The sequence below is a fragment of the Oncorhynchus tshawytscha genome, unplaced genomic scaffold (genome assembly GCF_018296145.1).
Source record: "Oncorhynchus tshawytscha isolate Ot180627B unplaced genomic scaffold, Otsh_v2.0 Un_contig_1573_pilon_pilon, whole genome shotgun sequence".
Taxonomy (NCBI): Eukaryota; Metazoa; Chordata; class Actinopteri; order Salmoniformes; family Salmonidae; genus Oncorhynchus; species Oncorhynchus tshawytscha.
This window is the reverse complement of record NW_024609072.1, coordinates 44,599-64,398: the sequence shown is the minus strand read 5'-3', so window position 1 is coordinate 64,398 and position 19,800 is coordinate 44,599. Positions and strand designations below refer to the sequence as shown.

General features: G+C 45.8%; 1 protein-coding gene across 1 annotated transcript in view; it reads left to right on the top strand.

Moving 5' to 3' along the window:
* The window catches only part of LOC112242344 (rhophilin-2-like), a 41,874-nt gene extending 28,908 nt beyond the window's left edge, over positions 1–12,966 (top strand). The window contains exons 11-15 of the mRNA XM_042314117.1: positions 4,496–4,701; positions 7,221–7,297; positions 8,381–8,530; positions 10,569–10,724; positions 12,548–12,966. Coding sequence (XP_042170051.1) covers positions 4,496–4,701; positions 7,221–7,297; positions 8,381–8,530; positions 10,569–10,724; positions 12,548–12,808 — 850 coding nt within the window. The 3' untranslated portion in view covers positions 12,809–12,966. The remainder of the gene's footprint in view (positions 1–4,495; positions 4,702–7,220; positions 7,298–8,380; positions 8,531–10,568; positions 10,725–12,547) is intronic.
* Positions 12,967–19,800: the final 6,834 nt, after the last annotated feature.

The following is a 19,800-nucleotide window of genomic DNA, read 5'->3' as shown; positions in this document are numbered from 1 at the left end:
TATAGTCCCTGACTGTCTGGACTCTACACACTGACTGTCATTTATATAGTCCCTGACTGTCTGGACTCTACACACTGTCATTTATATAGTCCCTGACTGTCTGGAATCTACACACTGACTGTCATTTATATAGTCCCTGACTGTCATTTATATAGTCCCTGACTGTCTGGAATCTACACTGTCATTTATATAGTCCCTGACTGTCTGGACTCTACACACTGACTGTCATTTATATAGTCCCTGACTGTCTGGAATCTACACACTGTCATTTATATAGTCCCTGACTGTCTGGAATCTACACACTGACTGTCATTTATATAGTCCCTGACTGTCATTTATATAGTCCCTGACTGTCTGGACTCTACACACTGTCATTTATATAGTCCCTGACTGTCTGGACTCTACACACTGACTGTCATTTATATAGTCCCTGACTGTCTGGACTCTACACACTGACTGTCATTTATATAGTCCCTGACTGTCTGGACTCTACACACTGACTGTCATTTATATAGTCCCTGACTGTCTGGACTCTACACACTGACTGTCATTTATATAGTCCCTGACTGTCTGGAATCTAAACACTGTCATTTATATAGTCCCTGACTGTCTGGACTCTACACACTGACTGTCATTTATATAGTCCCTGACTGTCTGGACTCTACACACTGTCATTTATATAGTCCCTGACTGTCTGGAATCTACACACTGTCATTTATATAGTCCCTGACTGTCTGGACTCTACACACTGTCATTTATATAGTCCCTGACTGTCTGGAATCTACACACTGACTGTCATTTATATAGTCCCTGACTGTCATTTATATAGTCCCTGACTGTCTGGAATCTACACACTGTCATTTATATAGTCCCTGACTGTCTGGAATCTACACACTGACTGTCATTTATATAGTCCCTGACTGTCATTTATATAGCCCTGACTGTCTGGACTCTACACTGTCATTTATATAGTCCTTGACTGTCTGGACTCTACACACTGTCATTTATATAGTCCCTGACTGTCTGGACTATACACACTGTCATTTATATAGTCCCTGACTGTCTGGACTCTACACACTGTCATTTATATAGTCCCTGACTGTCATTTATATAGTCCCTGACTGTCTGGAATCTACACACTGTCATTTATATAGTCCCTGACTGTCTGGAATCTACACACTGACTGTCATTTATATAGTCCCTGACTGTCATTTATATAGCCCTGACTGTCTGGATTCTACACACTGTCATTTATATAGTCCCTGACTGTCTGGACTCTACACACTGTCATTTATATAGTCCCTGACTGTCTGGACTCTACACACTGACTGTCATTTATATAGTCCCTGACTGTCTGGACTCTACACACTGTCATTTATATAGTCCCTTACTGTCTGGACTCTACACACTGTCATTTATATAGTCCCTGACTGTCTGGACTCTACACACTGACTGTCATTTATATAGTCCCTGACTGTCTGGAATCTACACACTGACTGTCATTTATATAGTCCCTGACTGTCATTTATATAGTCCCTGACTGTCTGGACTCTACACACTGTCATTTATATAGTCCCTGACTGTCTGGACTCTACACACTGACTGTCATTTATATAGTCCCTGACTGTCTGGAATCTACACACTGACTGTCATTTATATAGTCCCTGACTGTCATTTATATAGTCCCTGACTGTCTGGACTCTACACACTGTCATTTATATAGTCCCTGACTGTCTGGACTCTACACACTGTCATTTATATAGTCCCTGACTGTCTGGACTCTACACACTGACTGTCATTTATATAGTCCCTGACTGTCATTTGATATTTATATAGTCCCTGACTGTCTGGACTCTACACACTGACTGTCATTTATATAGTCCCTGACTGTCTGGACTCTACACACTGACTGTCATTTATATAGTCCCTGACTGTCTGGAATCTACACACTGACTGTCATTTATATAGTCCCTGACTGTCTGGACTCTACACACTGACTGTCATTTATATAGTCCCTGACTGTCTGGAATCTACACACTGTCATTTATATAGTCCCTGACTGTCTGGACTATACACACTGACTGTCATTTATATAGTCCCTGACTGTCTGGACTCTACACACTGACTGTCATTTATATAGTCCCTGACTGTCTGGACTCTACACACTGTCATTTATATAGTCCCTGACTGTCTGGACTCTACACACTGTCATTTATATAGTCCCTGACTGTCTGGACTCTACACACTGTCATTTATATAGTCCCTGACTGTCTGGACTCTACACACTGTCATTTATATAGTCCCTGACTGTCTGGAATCTACACACTCACTGTCATTTATATAGTCCCTGACTGTCTGGACTCTACACACTGTCATTTATATAGTCCCTTACTGTCTGGACTCTACACACTGTCATTTATATAGTCCCTGACTGTCTGGAATCTACACACTGACTGTCATTTATATAGTCCCTGACTGTCTGGAATCTACACACTGACTGTCATTTATATAGTCCCTGACTGTCTGGAATCTACACACTGTCATTTATATAGTCCCTGACTGTCTGGAATCTACACACTGACTGTCATTTATATAGTCCCTGACTGTCATTTATATAGCCCCTGACTGTCTGGACTCTACACACTGTCATTTATATAGTCCCTGACTGTCTGGACTCTACACACTGTCATTTATATAGTCCCTGACTGTCTGGAATCTACACACTGACTGTCATTTATATAGTCCATGACTGTCATTTATATAGTCCCTGACTGTCTGGAATCTACACACTGTCATTTATATAGTCCCTGACTGTCTGGACTCTACACACTGACTGTCATTTATATAGTCCCTGACTGTCTGGACTCTACACACTGACTGTCATTTATATAGTCCCTGACTGTCTGGACTCTACACACTGTCATTTATATAGTCCCTGACTGTCTGGACTCTACACACTGACTGTCATTTATATAGTCCCTGACTGTCATTTATTTATAGTCCCTGACTGTCTGGACTCTACACACTGTCATTTATATAGTCCCTGACTGTCTGGAATCTACACACTGACTGTCATTTATATAGTCCCTGACTGTCATTTATATAGCCCCTGACTGTCTGGACTCTACACACTGTCATTTATATAGTCCTTGACTGTCTGGACTCTACACACTGTCATTTATATAGTCCCTGACTGTCTGGACTATACACACTGTCATTTATATAGTCCCTGACTGTCTGGACTCTACACACTGACTGTCATTTATATAGTCCCTGACTGTCTGGACTCTACACACTGACTGTCATTTATATAGTCCCTGACTGTCTGGAATCTACACACTGACTGTCATTTATATAGTCCCTGACTGTCTGGACTCTACACACTGACTGTCATTTATATAGTCCCTGACTGTCTGGAATCTACACACTGACTGTCATTTATATAGTCCCTGACTTTATATAGTCCCTGACTGTCTGGACTCTACACACTGTCATTTATATAGTCCCTGACTGTCTGGACTCTACACACTGACTGTCATTTATATAGTCCCTGACTGTCTGGACTCTACACACTGACTGTCATTTATATAGTCCCTGACTGTCTGGACTCTACACACTGTCATTTATATAGTCCCTGACTGTCTGGAATCTACACACTGTCATTTATATAGTCCCTGACTGTCTGGAATCTACACACTGACTGTCATTTATATAGTCCCTGACTGTCTGGACTCTACACACTGACTGTCATTTATATAGTCCCTGACTGTCTGGACTCTACACACTGTCATTTATATAGTCCCTGACTGTCTGGAATCTACACACTGTCATTTATATAGTCCCTGACTGTCTGGAATCTACACACTGTCATTTATATAGTCCCTGACTGTCTGGACTCTACACACTGACTGTCATTTATATAGTCCCTGACTGTCTGGACTCTACACTGACTGTCATTTATATAGTCCCTGACTGTCTGGACTCTACACACTGTCATTTATATAGTCCCTGACTGTCTGGACTCTACACACTGTCATTTATATAGTCCCTGACTGTCTGGACTCTACACACTGACTGTCATTTATATAGTCCCTGACTGTCTGGACTCTACACACTGTTATCACCTGATACCCCGTGTGTATATAGCCATGTTATCACCTGGTACCCCGTGTGTATATAGCCATGTTATCACCTGGTACCCAGTGTGTATATAGCCATGTTATCACCTGGTACCCCGTGTGTGTATATAGCCATGTTAACACCTGGTACCCCATATGTGTATATAGCCATGTTATCACCTGGTACCCCGTGTGTGTATATAGCCATGTTATCACCTGGTACCCCGTGTGTGTATATAGCCATGTTATCACCTGGTACCCCGTGTGTGTATATAGCCATGTTATCACCTGGTACCCCGTGTGTGTATATAGCCATGTTATCACCTGGTACCCCTCCACCTCCCCGTTAATTCCTCCTCCCTCCTCCACCTCCCTACTCCTTCCCCAGGTAAGGCCCACCTGCGGCGGGCTGTGATAGGTCATGAGGAGGGTCTGAGGATCCATAGTCTGTGTCGTCACCTCAGGAAGCTGGATGTGCTCCAGGCCATCCTCCAGGCCAGTCACAACCGTTCCCTGGCCAAGTTCAATGACAACAACCGAGAGGACGAGTTCACAGACTACCTGGAGGCTCCAGACATCATCTGTGAGTCAATCAATCAATCAAATGTATTTGTGAAGCTCCAGACATCATCTGTGAGTCAATCAATCAATCAATTGTATTTGTGAAGCTCCAGACATCATCTGTGAGTCAATCAATCAATCAATTGTATTTGTGAAGCCCCCAACATCTGTGTAATTAATCAATCAATTGTATTTGTGAAGCCCCCAACATCTGTGTAATTAATCAATCAATTGTATTTGTGAAGCCCCTAACATCTGTGTAATTAATCAATCAATTGTATTTGTGAAGCCCCCAACATCTGTGTAATTAATCAATCAATTGTATTTGTGAAGCCCCCAACATCTGTGTAATTAATCAATCAATTGTATTTGTGAAGCACCAGACATCGTCTGTAAGTGAACCTCTTATTGGGAACTCAACCAACCAATCAACCAACCAATCAACCAACCAACAACCAACCAACCAACCAACCAACCACTCAATCAACCTCATTTAAAAACCTTTTTACATGGTCATCAGCTCTGGCTCCACATCACTGTTGATTCAAGACAACTGACTGTCAAATTTACCTCATGTCATTAGAGAGACCGAGGGGGTCTGACTGTTGGACCTCATGTCATTGGAGAGACAGAGGGGGTCTGACTGTCAAATGTACCTCATATCATTGGAGAGACAGAGGGGGTCTGACTGTTGGACCTCATGTCATTGGAGAGACAGAGGGGGTCTGACTGTTGGACCTCATGTCATTGGAGAGACAGAGGGGGTCTGACTGTTGGACCTCATGTCATTGGAGAGACAGAGGGGGTGTGACTGTTGGACCTCATGTCATTGGAGAGACAGAGGGGTCTGACTGTTGGACCTCATGTCATTGGAGAGACAGAGGGGGTCTGACTGTTGGACCTCATGTCATTAGAGAGACAGAGGGGGTGTGACTGTTGGACCTCATGTCATTAGAGAGACAGAGGGGGTGTGACTGTTGGACCTCATGTCATTAGAGAGACAGAGGGGGTGTGACTGTTGGACCTCATTACATTAGAGAGACAGAGGGGGTGTGACTGTTGGACCTCATTACATTAGAGAGACAGAGGTGGTGTGACTGTTGGACCTCATGTCATTGGAGAGACAGAGGGGGTGTGACTGTTGGACCTCATGTCATTGGAGAGACAGAGGGGTGTGACTGTTGGACCTCATTACATTAGAGAGACCTTTGTGACTGTTGGACTCATTACATTAGAGAGACAGAGGGGTGTGACTGTGGACCTCATGTCATTGGAGAGACAGAGGGGCCACTGTTGGACCTCATGTCATTAGAGAGACAGAGGGGTGTGACTGTTGGACCTCATGTCATTAGAGAGACAGAGGGGTGTGACTGTTGGACCTCATGTCATTAGAGAGACAGAGGGGTGTGACTGTTGGACCTCATGTCATTAGAGAGACAGAGGGGGTGTGACTGTTGGACCTCATGTCATTAGAGAGACAGAGGGGGTCCTGTTGGACCTCATTACATTAGAGAGACAGAGGGGGTGTGACTGTTGGACCTCATGTCATTGGAGAGACAGAGGGGGTCTGACTGTTGGACCTCAGTCATTAGAGAGACAGAGGGGGTCTGACTGGACCTCATGTCATTGGAGAACGGAGGGGGTCTGACTGTCAAATGTATATCATGTCATTAGAGAGACAGAGGGGGTCTGACTGTCAAATGTACCTCATGTCATTAGAGAGACAGAGGGGTTGACTGTCAAATGTACCTCTTGTCATTAGAGAGACCGAGGGGTCTGACTGTTGGACCTCATGTCATTAGAGAGACAGAGGGGGTCTGACTGTTGGACCTCATGTCATTGGAGAGACAGAGGGGTGTGACTGTTGGACCTCATTACATTAGAGAGACAGAGGGGGTGTGACTGTTGGACCTCATGTCATTAGAGAGACAGAGGGGGTGTGACTGTTGGACCTCATTACATTAGAACCACAGAGGGGGTGTGACTGTTGGACCTCATTACATTAACCCTGACTGTGGACCTCATGTCATTAGAGAGACAGAGGGGGTGTGACTGTCGGACCTCATGTCATTAGAGAGACAGAGGAACCACTGTTGGACCTCATTAACATTAGAGACAGAGGGGGTGTGACTGTTGGACCTCATGTCATTAGAGAGACAGAGGGGGTGTGACTGTTGGACCTCATTACATTAGAGAGACAGAGGGGGTCTGACTGTTGGACCTCATTACATTAGAGAGACAGAGGGGGTGTGACTGTTGGACCTCATGTCATTAGAGAGACAGAGGGGGTGACTGTTGGACCTCATTACAATGGGTCTGTTCCATCGGTGGTGTGGATTGTAAGACTAGACATACAATGTAACTTCCTGGTTGGTTCTCATGTGAAACAACCCAATAACCTTTTAAACAGCTGTTTAGTAGGTCCAGGATGTTGTGATGCTGTAATGTTTATAGTGTGGCCATGCGCTCCCTGTCGCGCTGAACCCCAGAGGACGTTGGCAGGTTGTTGTGGTAATAAACAGACCTGTTTTCCCTCCTCAGCTAAAACGGAGCACAAGGCAGAGATGGAAACGCCCATGGCCACAAAGGTGAAAGTCACAGACTTTTTCCGGAGGCTGGTATGTGGGCTTACTAATTTCTTTTAACATTTCAGGGCTGCTGTTCCAGACACAGATTGTTAAAGCCTAGTCCTGGACTATGAAGCTTTGAATGGGGAATCACCAGTAACTCTAAAACTCCTCTTTATAGTCTGGGACTAAGATTAATCTGTGTCTGGGAAACAGAACCACTATGGTAAAACATCTAACCCTATTCAGAAATTGGCATCACAACAGCTCTAGATTTGTGCTTTAAAACAGTTAATTCAGTTCAACCAGATGGTGTGGTGCTGTGTATTTTTTTTTAACAGTTAACCCCTGGAGACAGTGATCCAACAGAACCACTATGGCAGTACTGCATTAACCCTGGAGACCGTGATCCCAACAGAACCACTATGGCAGTACTAACATTAACCCTGGAGACAGTGATCCAACAGAACCACTATGGCAGTACTAACATTAACCCTGGAGACAGTGACCCAACAGAACCACTATGGCAGTACTAACATTAACCCTGGAGACAGTGACCCAACAGAACCACTATGGCAGTACTAACATTAACCCTGGAGACAGTGATCCAACAGAACCACTATGGCAGTACTAACATTAACCCTGGAGACAGTGATCCAACAGAACCAGGCAGTACCATTAACCCTGGAGACAGTGACCCAACAGAACCACTATGGCAGTACTAACATTAACCCTGGAGACAGAGACCCAACAGAACCACTATGGCAGTACTAACATTAACCCTGGAGACAGTGACCCAACAGAACCACTATGGCAGTACTAACATTAACCCTGGAGACAGTGATCCAACAGAACCACTATGACACTACTAACATTAACCCTGGAGACAGAGACCGCACCCTCATCATACTCTTTCCTCAGCCTCCTTGTCTTGATGAATCAATAACATTAACGATGGTGGTGTCCCAAACGCACCCTCATCTATTCCCTACATAGTGCCCTATCTTTGACCAGGCTCCATAGTACCCTACCTTAGACCAGGTCCCTTAGTACCATTTGGGATGCACACGGTCAGTCCTATCAAGGTTTGGGGTGTCCATGGTAAGTTTTCATAACCTGCCCCTCCCCCTCCAGGGTCCTCTGTCAGTGTTCTCTGCTAAGCAACGGTGGACAGCTCCTCGTACCGTCAGGCTGAGACTGGAGGACAGAGACCTGGGCTTCACCCTGAGAGGAGACCCAGTACCTGTACAGGTTACCTCCCTGGACCCACTCTGCCCTGCCGCTGTGAGTCTGCTATACTACTGGTTACTGGGGGGGAAGGGTTTGGCTGACGGACTCTTAGGCTAATGGGGGGGAAGGGTTTGGCTGACGCACTCTTAGGCTAATGGGGGGAAGGGTTAGGCTGACGCACACTTAGCCTCAAGGAGGGAAGGGTTAGGCTGACGCACACTTAGGCTAATGGGGGAAGGGTTAGGCTGACGCACACTTAGGCTAATGGGGGAAGGGTTAGGCTGACGCACACTTAGGCTAATGGAGGGAAGGGTTAGGCTGACGCACACTTAGGCTAATGGGGGGGAAGGGTTAGGCTGACGCACACTTAGCCTCAAGGAGGGAAGGGTTGTGTGCTTAGGGTTGCTGTCCTGTTGGAAGGTGAACCTCCACCACAGACTGAGGTCCTGAGCGCTCTGGAGCAGGTTTCCATCAATGATCTCTCTGTACTTTGCTCAGTTCATCTTTCCCAAGATCCTGACTAGTCTCCCTGCCACTGAAAAACACCCCCACAGCATGATGCTGCCACCACCATGCTTCACCGTAGGGATGGTGCCAGGTTTCCTCCAGACGTGACACTTGGCATTCAGGCCAAAGATTTCAATCTTGGTTTCATCAGACCAGAGAATCATGTTTCTCATGGTCAGAGTCCTGTAGGTGCCTTTTGGCAAACTCCAAGCGGGCTGTCATTTGCTTTCTTACTGAGGAGTGGCTTCCGTCTGGCCACTCTACCATAAAGGCCTGATTGGTGGAGTGCTGCAGAGATGGTTGTCCTTATGGAAAGTTCGCCCATCTTCACAGAGGAACTCTGGAGCTCTGTCAGAGTGACCATCAGGTGTTTGGTCACCTCCTGACCAAAGCCCTTCTCCCCGATTGTTCAGTTTGGCCGAGTCAAGGGGTCTGAATACTTTCTGAATACACTGTATACCCCCCACTAGTACTTTAATGAAGACAGCTTCTCCATCCCAGAGGGGAAATCAATCATTTCCAGGGGCATTTAGTAGTCTGGCGACCTAAATGCCGGAGGGGAAATCAATCATTTCCAGGGGCATTTAGTAGTCTGGCGACCTAAATGCCGGAAATCAATCATTTCCAGGGGCATTTAATCAAAATGCAGAGGGGAAATTCATTTCCAGGGGCATTTAGTAGTCTGGCGACCTAAATGCCAGAGGGGAAATCAATCATTTCCAGGGGCATTTAGTAGTCTGGCGACCTAAATGCCAGAGGGGAAATCAATCATTTCCAGGGGCATTTAGTAGTCTGGCGACCTAAATGCCAGAGGGGAAATCAATCATTTCCAGGGGCATTTAGTAGTCTGGCGACCTAAATGCCGGAGGGGAAATCAATCATTTCCAGGGGCATTTAGTAGTCTGGCGACCTAAATGCCAGAGGGGAAATCAATCATTTCCAGGGGCATTTAGTAGTCTGGCGACCTAAATGCCAGAGGGGAAATCAATCATTTCCAGGGGCATTTAGTAGTCTGGCGACCTAAATGCCAGAGGGGAAATCAATCATTTCCAGGGGCATTTAGTAGTCTGGCGACCTAAATGCCAGAGGGGAAATCAATCATTTCCAGGGGCATTTAGTAGTCTGGCGACCTAAATGCCAGAGGGGAAATCAATCATTTCCAGGGGCATTTAGTAGTCTGGCGACCTAAATGCCGGAGGGGAAATCAATCATTTCCAGGGGCATTTAGTAGTCTGGCGACCTAAATGCCGGAGGGGAAATCAATCATTTCCAGGGGCATTTAGTAGTCTGGCGACCTAAATGCCAGAACTGAACAAGAAACGGGCAACCAGTGCAGAACAAACAATAGTGTAAATTGATGTTTTTATTTAGTTTCCCTTTTGTACTTCAACTATTTTCACATCGTTACAACACTGTAAATAGACTTATGAAATGTCTTTATTGTTTTTGGAACTTCCATGAGTGTAATGTTTACTGTTCATTTTTTATTATTTCACTTCTGTTTTATTTCAGTTGCTTTGGAAATGTTAAAAACCTCCTTCCACCTGTTGTTCATGACTAAATGTTGTTATCTCTCTGTTACCAGGTTGACGGGCTGAAAGAGGGGGACTACATTGTTGCCGTGGGAGACGCGGACTGTAAGTGGATGGTAGTGAGCGATGTGATGCGGCTGTTGAAGGATGTGGACGAGGACGGGATCGACATCCGCGTTGTTAGCTTGATGGACAGCGCCCTGCCCATGGTAAGGTCCGCCCTCTGGCTCTGATTGGCTCTGAGGAAGCCTGGAAGGTTCTTATTGGCTCCTGAGGAAGCCTGGAAGGTTCTTATTGGCTCCTGAGGAAGCCTGGAAGGTTCTTATTGGCTCCTGAGGCCTGGAAGGTTCTTATTGGCTGAGGAAGCCTGGAAGGTTCTTATTGGCTCCTGAGGAAGCCTGGAAGGTTCTTATTGGCTCCTGAGGAAGCCTGGAAGGTTCTTATTGGCTGAGGAAGCCTGAGGAAGGAAGCCTGGAAGGTTCTTATTGGCTCCTGAGGAAGCCTGGAAGGTTCTTATTGGCTCCTGAGGAAGCCTGGAAGGTTCTTATTGGCTCCTGAGGAAGCCTGGAAGGTTCTTATTGGCTCCTGAGGAAGCCTGGAAGGTTCTTATTGGCTCCTGAGGAAGCCTGGAAGATCCTTATTGCCTCCTGAGGAAGCCTGGAAGATCCTTATTGGCTCCTGAGGATGTCACCCTTTCTGTTTCCTCAGTGGTGACCGACAGGCGATGGCAGATAAATTGCGTTATGCATTAAGTTGTTATCAGGGCTGTCAAACTCTCAGCTCTCGATGAGGAGTTCCTCTCTCTCTCAGTTCTCGATGAGGAGTTCCTCTCTCTCAGCTCTCGATGAGGAGTTCCTCTCTCTCTCAGTTCTCGATGAGGAGTTCCTCTCTCTCTCAGCTCTCGATGAGGAGTTCCTCTCTCTCGCAGTTCTCGATGAGGAGTTCCTCTCTCTCTCAGTTCTCGATGAGGAGGTCCTCTCTCTCTCAGTTCTCGATGAGGAGTTCCTCTCTCTCTCAGCTCTCGATGAGGAGGTCCTCTCTCTCTCAGCTCTCGATGAGGAGGTCCTCTCTCTCTCAGCTCTCGATGAGGAGGTCCTCTCTCTCTCGATGAGCTCTCGATGAGGAGGTCCTCTCTCTCTCAGCTCTCGATGAGGAGGTCCTCTCTCTCTCAGCTCTCGATGAGGAGGTCCTCTCTCTCTCGGCTCTCGATGAGGAGGTCCTCTCTCTCTCAGCTCTCGATGAGGAGGTCCTCTCTCTCTCAGCTCTCGATGAGGAGGTCCTCTCTCTCTCAGCTCTCGATGAGGAGGTCCTCTCTCTCTTAGCTCTCGATGAGGAGGTCCTCTCTCTCTCAGCTTGGTGATTACAGACAGAAGGTGCAGTTTCCCATCTGAATGTGCTCTTCTTTTCATTTAGTCAAACGGATAACTACTGCAGGAAGCGTTTTATATTATGTGACAATACCCTGATTTTTGGGGGGAATATTTTTTTTAACTCATACAGTTTAATTAATTTAAGTAGAAATTAGAAATGTTTAGTCTTTACCTGTAGTAATATCCTCTCTCCCTCCTTCTCTCTGCCTCCCTCCCCTCCTCTCTCCCTCTCTTCTCTCTGCCTCCCTCCCCTCCTCTCTCCCTCCCTCCCACCTCTCTCCCCCTCTCCTTCTCTCTCCCCCTCTCCTTCTCTCTCCCCCTCTCCTTCTCTCTCCCCCTCTCTCTCCCTCTCCTCCTCTCCCTCTCCTCTCTCTCTCTCCCTCTCCTCTCTCTCTCTCTCTCTCCCTTCTCTCTCTCCCTCTCCTTCTCTCTCTCCCTCTTCTTTCTCCCTCCCTCCCACCTCTCTCCCTCCTCTCCTCTCTCCCTCTTCTTTCTCCCTCCCTCCCACCTCTCTCCCTCCTCTCCTCTCTCCCTCTTCTCTCTCCCTCTCCTCTCTCTCTCTCTCCCTCTCCTCTCTCCCCTCCCTCTCCTTCTCTCTCCCTCTCCTTCTCTCTCTCCCTCTTCTCTCTCCCTCCCTCCCTCCCTCATCTTCCTCCCCTCAGCCCACTAAGAGTGCCACGTACTGCGGAGGTATATCTAAGACCTACTCCATGATCTGCCTGGCATTCGACGATGACAAGAGCCCCAAGGGCCGCAAGGTGACCAAGAAGGGCTCCTTCCTGTCCTGGGGCGTGAAGAACCATCTGAAGAGCTCCAGCACCCTGAGCCTCCCTACAGCAGACTACTCTGGAACACTGCCTTGGAACAAACCCTGTCCCACCTTCCCTTCCTCCAGCCCCTACAACGACTCCGCTCTTTACTAGAGAAGGAAACCCACTGGACTGTACAGATACTCTACTGGGTTAGAGAATACTGTGTGAAGGTCTCAAATGGCACCCTATTCTCCATATAGTGCACTACTTTGGAGGTCTATGGGCTCTGGTCTAAAGTAGTGCACTCTATAGGGAATAGGGTGCCATAGGGCTCTGGTCTAAAGTAGTGCACTATATAGGGAATAGGGTGCCAGTGTGGGCACACTTGTTAAATCCACTTTAATCAGTGTAGAGGAAGGGAAGGAGACGGGTTAAAGAAGGATTTTCAAGCCTTGACATTTGAAACATGGATTGTATTTGTCAGAGGGTGAATGGGAAAGACAAAATATATAAGTGTCTTTGAACAGGGTCTGGTAGTAGGTGCCAGGCGCACCGGTTTGTGTGAAGAACTGCAACGCTGCTGGGTTTTTCACACTCAACAGTTTCCCATGTGTATCAAGAATGGTCCACCACCCAAAGGACATCCAGCCAACTAGACACCACTGTGGGAAGCACTGGAGTCAACATGGGCCAGCAACCCTGTGGAACGCTTTCAACACCTTGTAGAGTCCACGCCCGACACATTGAGGCCGTTCTGACACATTGAGGCCGTTCTGTCACATTGAGGCCGTTCTGTCACATTGAGGCCGTTCTGTCACATTGAGGCCGTTCTGTCACATTGAGGCCGTTCTGACACATTGAGGCCGTTCTGACACATTGAGGCCGTTCTGACACATTGAGGCCGTTCTGTCACATTGAGGCCGTTCTGACACATTGAGGCACATTGAGGCCGTTCTGTCACATTGAGGCCGTTCTGTCACATTGAGGCACATTGAGGCCGTTCTGTCACATTGAGGCCGTTCTGTCACATTGAGGCCGTTCTGTCACATTGAGGCCGTTCTGTCACATTGAGGCCGTTCTGTCACATTGAGGCCGTTCTGTCACATTGAGAGGCCGTTCTGTCACACATTGAGGCCGTTCTGTCACATTGAGGCCGTTCTGACACATTGAGGCCGTTCTGTCACATTGAGGCCGTTCTGTCACATTGAGGCCGTTCTCACACATTGAGGCCGTTCTGACACATTGAGGCTTGAGGCCGTTCACTCTATATTAGGAAGGTGTTCTTAATGTTTTGTATACTAGGTGTTCTTAATGTTTTGTATACTCGGAGCCGTTCTGACACATTGAGGCGTGTGTTGATATTCTAATGTAAAAAATGTCAAGTTATACTATGTAGATATCCCACTATGTAGAAGGTGAAGGATGTAACTCTGAAACCAGGAAGTGATACGTCTGTAGTGAGTGTGTGATAGGCTAACACAATGCGCTGTAAGCTGATGAAAATAGATTACTTTATTTTTTTATTTTTGTGTGTAATTTCTGGTTAAGACAATTACTGTGGTTGATATGAAGGAATATTGTGTGTGGTGGGCTGTTCTCATGTAGGCCTTGTGAAATCTCTGTGTTTTAGATTTTATTGGCATGTCAGGGGAGGGAGGGAGAAGAGAGGGAGAGAAGGGGCCTGGGTTGAGGGGAAAAGAGGGAGGGATGGAGAGGGGGCCTGAGCAGTGTAATAAACCAAAAGACCTCTGGGCCATCGAGACACAGCTCTCACCTAAGCTTCTGCCATTTTGTAATAGTGAGTTCTAACAAGCCTTTTAACTACTCGTCGTAGTTAAACACTAATATCCATCCCCCCTCTTCCTGCACTGCTGACCGGCAGCCATTTTGAAACTCGTCGTAGTTAAACACTAATATCTTCGCCCTCCACCTGTACTGCTGACCGGCAGCCATTTTGAAACACGTCGTAGTTAAACACTAATATCTTCGCCCTCCACCTGTACTGCTGACCGGCAGCCATTTTGAAACTCGTCGTAGTTAAACACTAATATCTTCGCCCTCCACCTGTACTGCTGACCGGCAGCCATTTTGAAACTCGTCGTAGTTAAACACTAATATCCATCCCCCTCCTCCTCTGTACTGCTGACCGGCAGCCATTTTGAAACTCGTCGTAGTTAAACACTAATATCTTCCCCCTCCTCCTGTACTGCTGACCGACCCCCTCCTCCTGTACTGCCGGCAGCCATTTTAAACACTAATATCCATCCCCCTCCTCCTGTACTGCTGACCGGCAGCCATTTTAATGACAACCTTTCCTGGTAGAGCAGGGAGAAGTCTCCCTACCAGCGGACAGATGTGGTTCTATCTCTGTGGATGTTTGTGTAATATTTGCTGTTAAAAATTAAGGATATTTTGTAAAAGGGAAAAAGACTGGTTGTCTGTTTTTTGTCTCCGGTGTTCAGTGTATTTGCAGATGCTAACGTTAATATAACAGTATACAACAGGTTCATGTTAATTTCGCTAAGCCTGGGTTCCATCGAAGGGAAGAGTCCCTGTTTGATTCCACCATTGTGATTCTACTGGTCTCTAGTGGTCTCTACGGGTCTCTGGGTTTCTACTGGTCTCTAGTGGTTTCTGGTCTCTAGTGGTTTCTACTAGTGGTCTAGTGGTTTCTAGTGGTTTCTAGTGGTTTCTAGTGGTTTCTAGTGGTCTCTAGTGGTCTCTAGTGTTTCTACTGGTCTCTAGTGGTTTCTACTGGTCTCTAGTGTCTCTGGTCTCTAGTGGTTTCTACTGGTCTCTAGTGGTTTCTACTGGTCTCTAGTGGTTTACTGGTCTCTAGTGGTTTCTGGTCTCTAGTGGTCTCTACTGGATGCCTACCTGAACATTTTTCTGACACTGCAGTGTTGCACTTTCTTATCTACAAAGTAGATTATTATACGTTTTGATAATCAAATTATTTCTATAATAAAAAAATAAAAACATCTGAATATCTGTGTGTGCATTGTAAAGCGCTTGTGGACGGCAAAGCGTTTGTAGACGGTAAAGTTGTGAAGTCTGTTGGCTGTTGCAAAGTAATGTATTTTCTGAGATCATTGTCTTCAAAGGGGTATGTAAAAAAATGTATATATTTTCATTGCGTTTCATCTTCTTTCAGGAAATGCCACTCGTGGCTTCCTGAATTCTACAAAGCAGCACATTGTGTGCAGGTCATAGGTACTCTAGGTTTGATTGTAAACACACCTGTTGTACCGAGGACAGTCACAACTCTAGGTTTGATTGTAAACACACCTGTTGTACCGAGGACAGTCACAATCCTTTTCTGTTGCTCGTCCCATCTTTACTGAACTCAATTGTGGCTAAATAGTTGTACAGTTTATCATGCTTGTGTAAACTACTCCAACTATTGCCTTGCTAGTACAGTTTATAGCCTTGCTAGTACAGTTTATAGCCTTGCTAGTACAGTTTATAACCTTGCTAGTACAGTTTATAACCTTGCTAGTACAGTTTATAACCTTGCTAGTACAGTTTATAACCTTGCTAGTACAGTTTATAACGTATAGCTGTCCTGCTCCAGTTATGTTTAAAGGGCACATTGACTTCATGTGTGTATGAATGGATATGATTGAGTTGATATATTATTGTAAAGTGTTTTTCTGTTGGGAGGCGTACAGTATACTGCATGATTATAAACTATTCATCTCTGTTGGGAGGCATACAGTATACTGCATGATTATAAACTATTCATCTCTGTTGGGAGGCATACAGTATACTGCATGATTATAAACTATTAATCTCTGTTGGGAGGCGTACAGTATACTGCATGATTATAAACTATTCATCTCTGTTGGGAGGCATACAGTATACTGCATGATTATAAACTATTCATCTCTGTTGGGAGGCATACAGTATACTGCATGATTATAAACTATTAATCTCTGTTGGGAGGCATAGTATACTGCATGATTATAAACTATTCATACAGTATACTGCATGATTATAAACTATTCATCTCTGTTGGGAGGCATACAGTATACTGCATGATTATAAACTATTCATCTCTGTTGGGAGGCATACAGTATACTGCATGATTATAAACTATTCATCTCTGTTGGGAGGCATACAGTATACTGCATGATTATAAACTATTCATCTCTGTTGGGAGGCATACAGTATACTGCATGATTATAAACTATTAATCTCTGTTGGGAGGCATACAGTATACTGCATGATTATAAACTATTAATCTCTGTTGGGAGGCATACAGTATACTGCATGATTATAAACTATTAATCTCTGTTGCATGATTTATAAACTATTCATCTCTGTTGGGAGGCGTACAGTATACTGCATGATTATAAACTATTCATCTCTTTTGGGAGGCGTACAGTATACTGCATGATTATAAACTATTAATCTCTGTTGGGAGGCATATATTGAATATCTTCACAGTCCTCATGTTTTCTGTTGAGAGGCTTACACTGTTAATATTTACACAGTCCTCATGTTTTCTGTTGAGAGGCTTACACTGTTAATATCTACACAGTCATGTTTTCTGCAGTGGGGGGTACACCCCAAATGGCCCCCTATTCCCTATATAATGAGCCCATAGAGCGCTGGTTAGAAGTAGTTCCCTCTACAGGGGATAGGGGGCCATTTTGAACGGACTCATTGTTGTTGTTGTTCTCCTGTTGGTTTCCATGGTTTCACTCTGTACCTCCTTTCTTACTGCACAATACAAAACAGCTGTGGTGACAATGTCTTGCTGTTGATCAATGTACCGTCATTATTTTATCATCGTGTATGTATGTTTGTCCTCGGTCAACTTAAATCTCAATAAACTATGTGAATAAACTGAATAGATGAAGCATCTTTCTGCCTTCCATAGGGGGACATTACATCCATAGTGGAGTGAGTTGGAGCATCTTTCTGCCTTCCATAGGGGGACATTACATCCATAGTGGAGTGAGTTGGAGCATCTTTCTGCCTTCCATAGGGGACATTACATCCATAGTGGAGTGAGTTGGAGCATCTTTCTGCCTTCCATAGGGGACATTACATCCATAGTGGAGTGAGTTGGAGCATCTTTCTGCCTTCCATAGGGGGATTACATCCATAGTGGAGTGAGTTGGAGCATCTTTCTGCCTTCCATAGGGGACATTACATCCATAGTGGAGTGAGTTGGAGCATCTTTCTGCCTTCCATAGGGGGACATTACATCCATAGTGGAGTGAGTTGGAGCATCTTTCTGCCTTCCATAGGGGGACATTACATCCATAGTGGAGTGAGTTGGAGCATCTTTCTGCCTTCCATAGGGGGACATTACATCCATAGTGGAGTGAGTTGGAGCATCTTTCTGCCTTCCATAGGGGGATTACATCCATAGTGGAGTGAGTTGGAGCATCTTTCTGCCTTCCATAGGGGGAGTTGGAGCATTACATCCATAGTGGAGTGAGTTGGAGCATCTGTCTGCCTTCCATAGGGGGACATTACATCCATAGTGGAGTGAGTTGGAGCATCTTTCTGCCTTCCATAGGGGGGATTACATCCATAGTGGAGTGAGTTGGAGCATCTGTCTGCCTTCCATAGGGGGACATTACATCCATAGTGGAGTGAGTTGGAGCATCTTTCTGCCTTCCATAGGGGGACATTACATCCATAGTGGAGTGAGTTGGAGCATCTTTCTGCCTTCCATAGGGGGACATTACATCCATAGTGGAGTGAGTTGGAGCATCTTTCTGCCTTCCATAGGGGGACATTACATCCATAGTGGAGTGAGTTGGAGCATCTTTCTGCCTTCCATAGGGGGATTACATCCATAGTGGAGTGAGTTGGAGCATCTTTCTGCCTTCCATAGGGGGACATTACATCCATAGTGGAGTGAGTTGGAGCATCTTTCTGCCTTCCATAGGGGGACATTACATCCATAGTGGAGTGAGTTGGAGCATCTTTCTGCCTTCCATAGGGGGATTACATCCATAGTGGAGTGAGTTGGAGCATCTGTCTGCCTTCCATAGGGGGATTACATCCATAGTGGAGTGAGTTGGAGCATCTGTCTGCCTTCCATAGGGGGGATTACATCCATAGTGGAGTGAGTTGGAGCATCTTTCTGCCTTCCATAGGGGGACATTACATCCATAGTGGAGTGAGTTGGAGCATCTGTCTGCCTTCCATAGGGGGATTACATCCATAGTGGAGTGAGTTGGAGCATCTTTCTGCCTTCCATAGGGGGAGATTACATCCATAGTGGAGTGAGTTGGAGCATCTTTCTGCCTTCCATAGGGGGGGATTACATCCATAGTGGAGTGAGTTGGAGCATCTTTCTGCCTTCCATAGGGGGACATTACATCCATAGTGGAGTGAGTTGGAGCATCTTTCTGCCTTCCATAGGGGGACATTACATCCATAGTGGAGTGAGTTGGAGCATCTTTCTGCCTTCCATAGGGGGGGATTACATCCATAGTGGAGTGAGTTGGAGCATCTTTCTGCCTTCCATAGGGGGAGATTACATCCATAGTGGAGTGAGTTGGAGCATCTTTCTGCCTTCCATAGGGGGACATTACATCCATAGTGGAGTGAGTTGGAGCATCTTTCTGCCTTCCATAGGGGACATTACATCCATAGTGGAGTGAGTTGGAGCATCTTTCTGCCTTCCATAGGGGGACATTACATCCATAGTGGAGTGAGTTGGAGCATCTTTCTGCCTTCCATAGGGGGACATTACATCCATAGTGGAGTGAGTTGGAGCATCTTTCTGCCTTCCATAGGGGGACATTACATCCATAGTGGAGTGAGTTGGAGCATCTTTCTGCCTTCCATAGGGGGACATTACATCCATAGTGGAGTGAGTTGGAGCATCTTTCTGCCTTCCATAGGGGGATTACATCCATAGTGGAGTGAGTTGGAGCATCTTTCTGCCTTCCATAGGGGGATTACATCCATAGTGGAGTGAGTTGGAGCATCTTTCTGCCTTCCATAGGGGGATTACATCCATAGTGGAGTGAGTTGGAGCATCTTTCTGCCTTCCATAGGGGACATTACATCCATAGTGGAGTGAGTTGGAGCATCTTTCTGCCTTCCATAGGGGGATTACATCCATAGTGGAGTGAGTTGGAGCATCTTTCTGCCTTCCATAGGGGGATTACATCCATAGTGGAGTGAGTTGG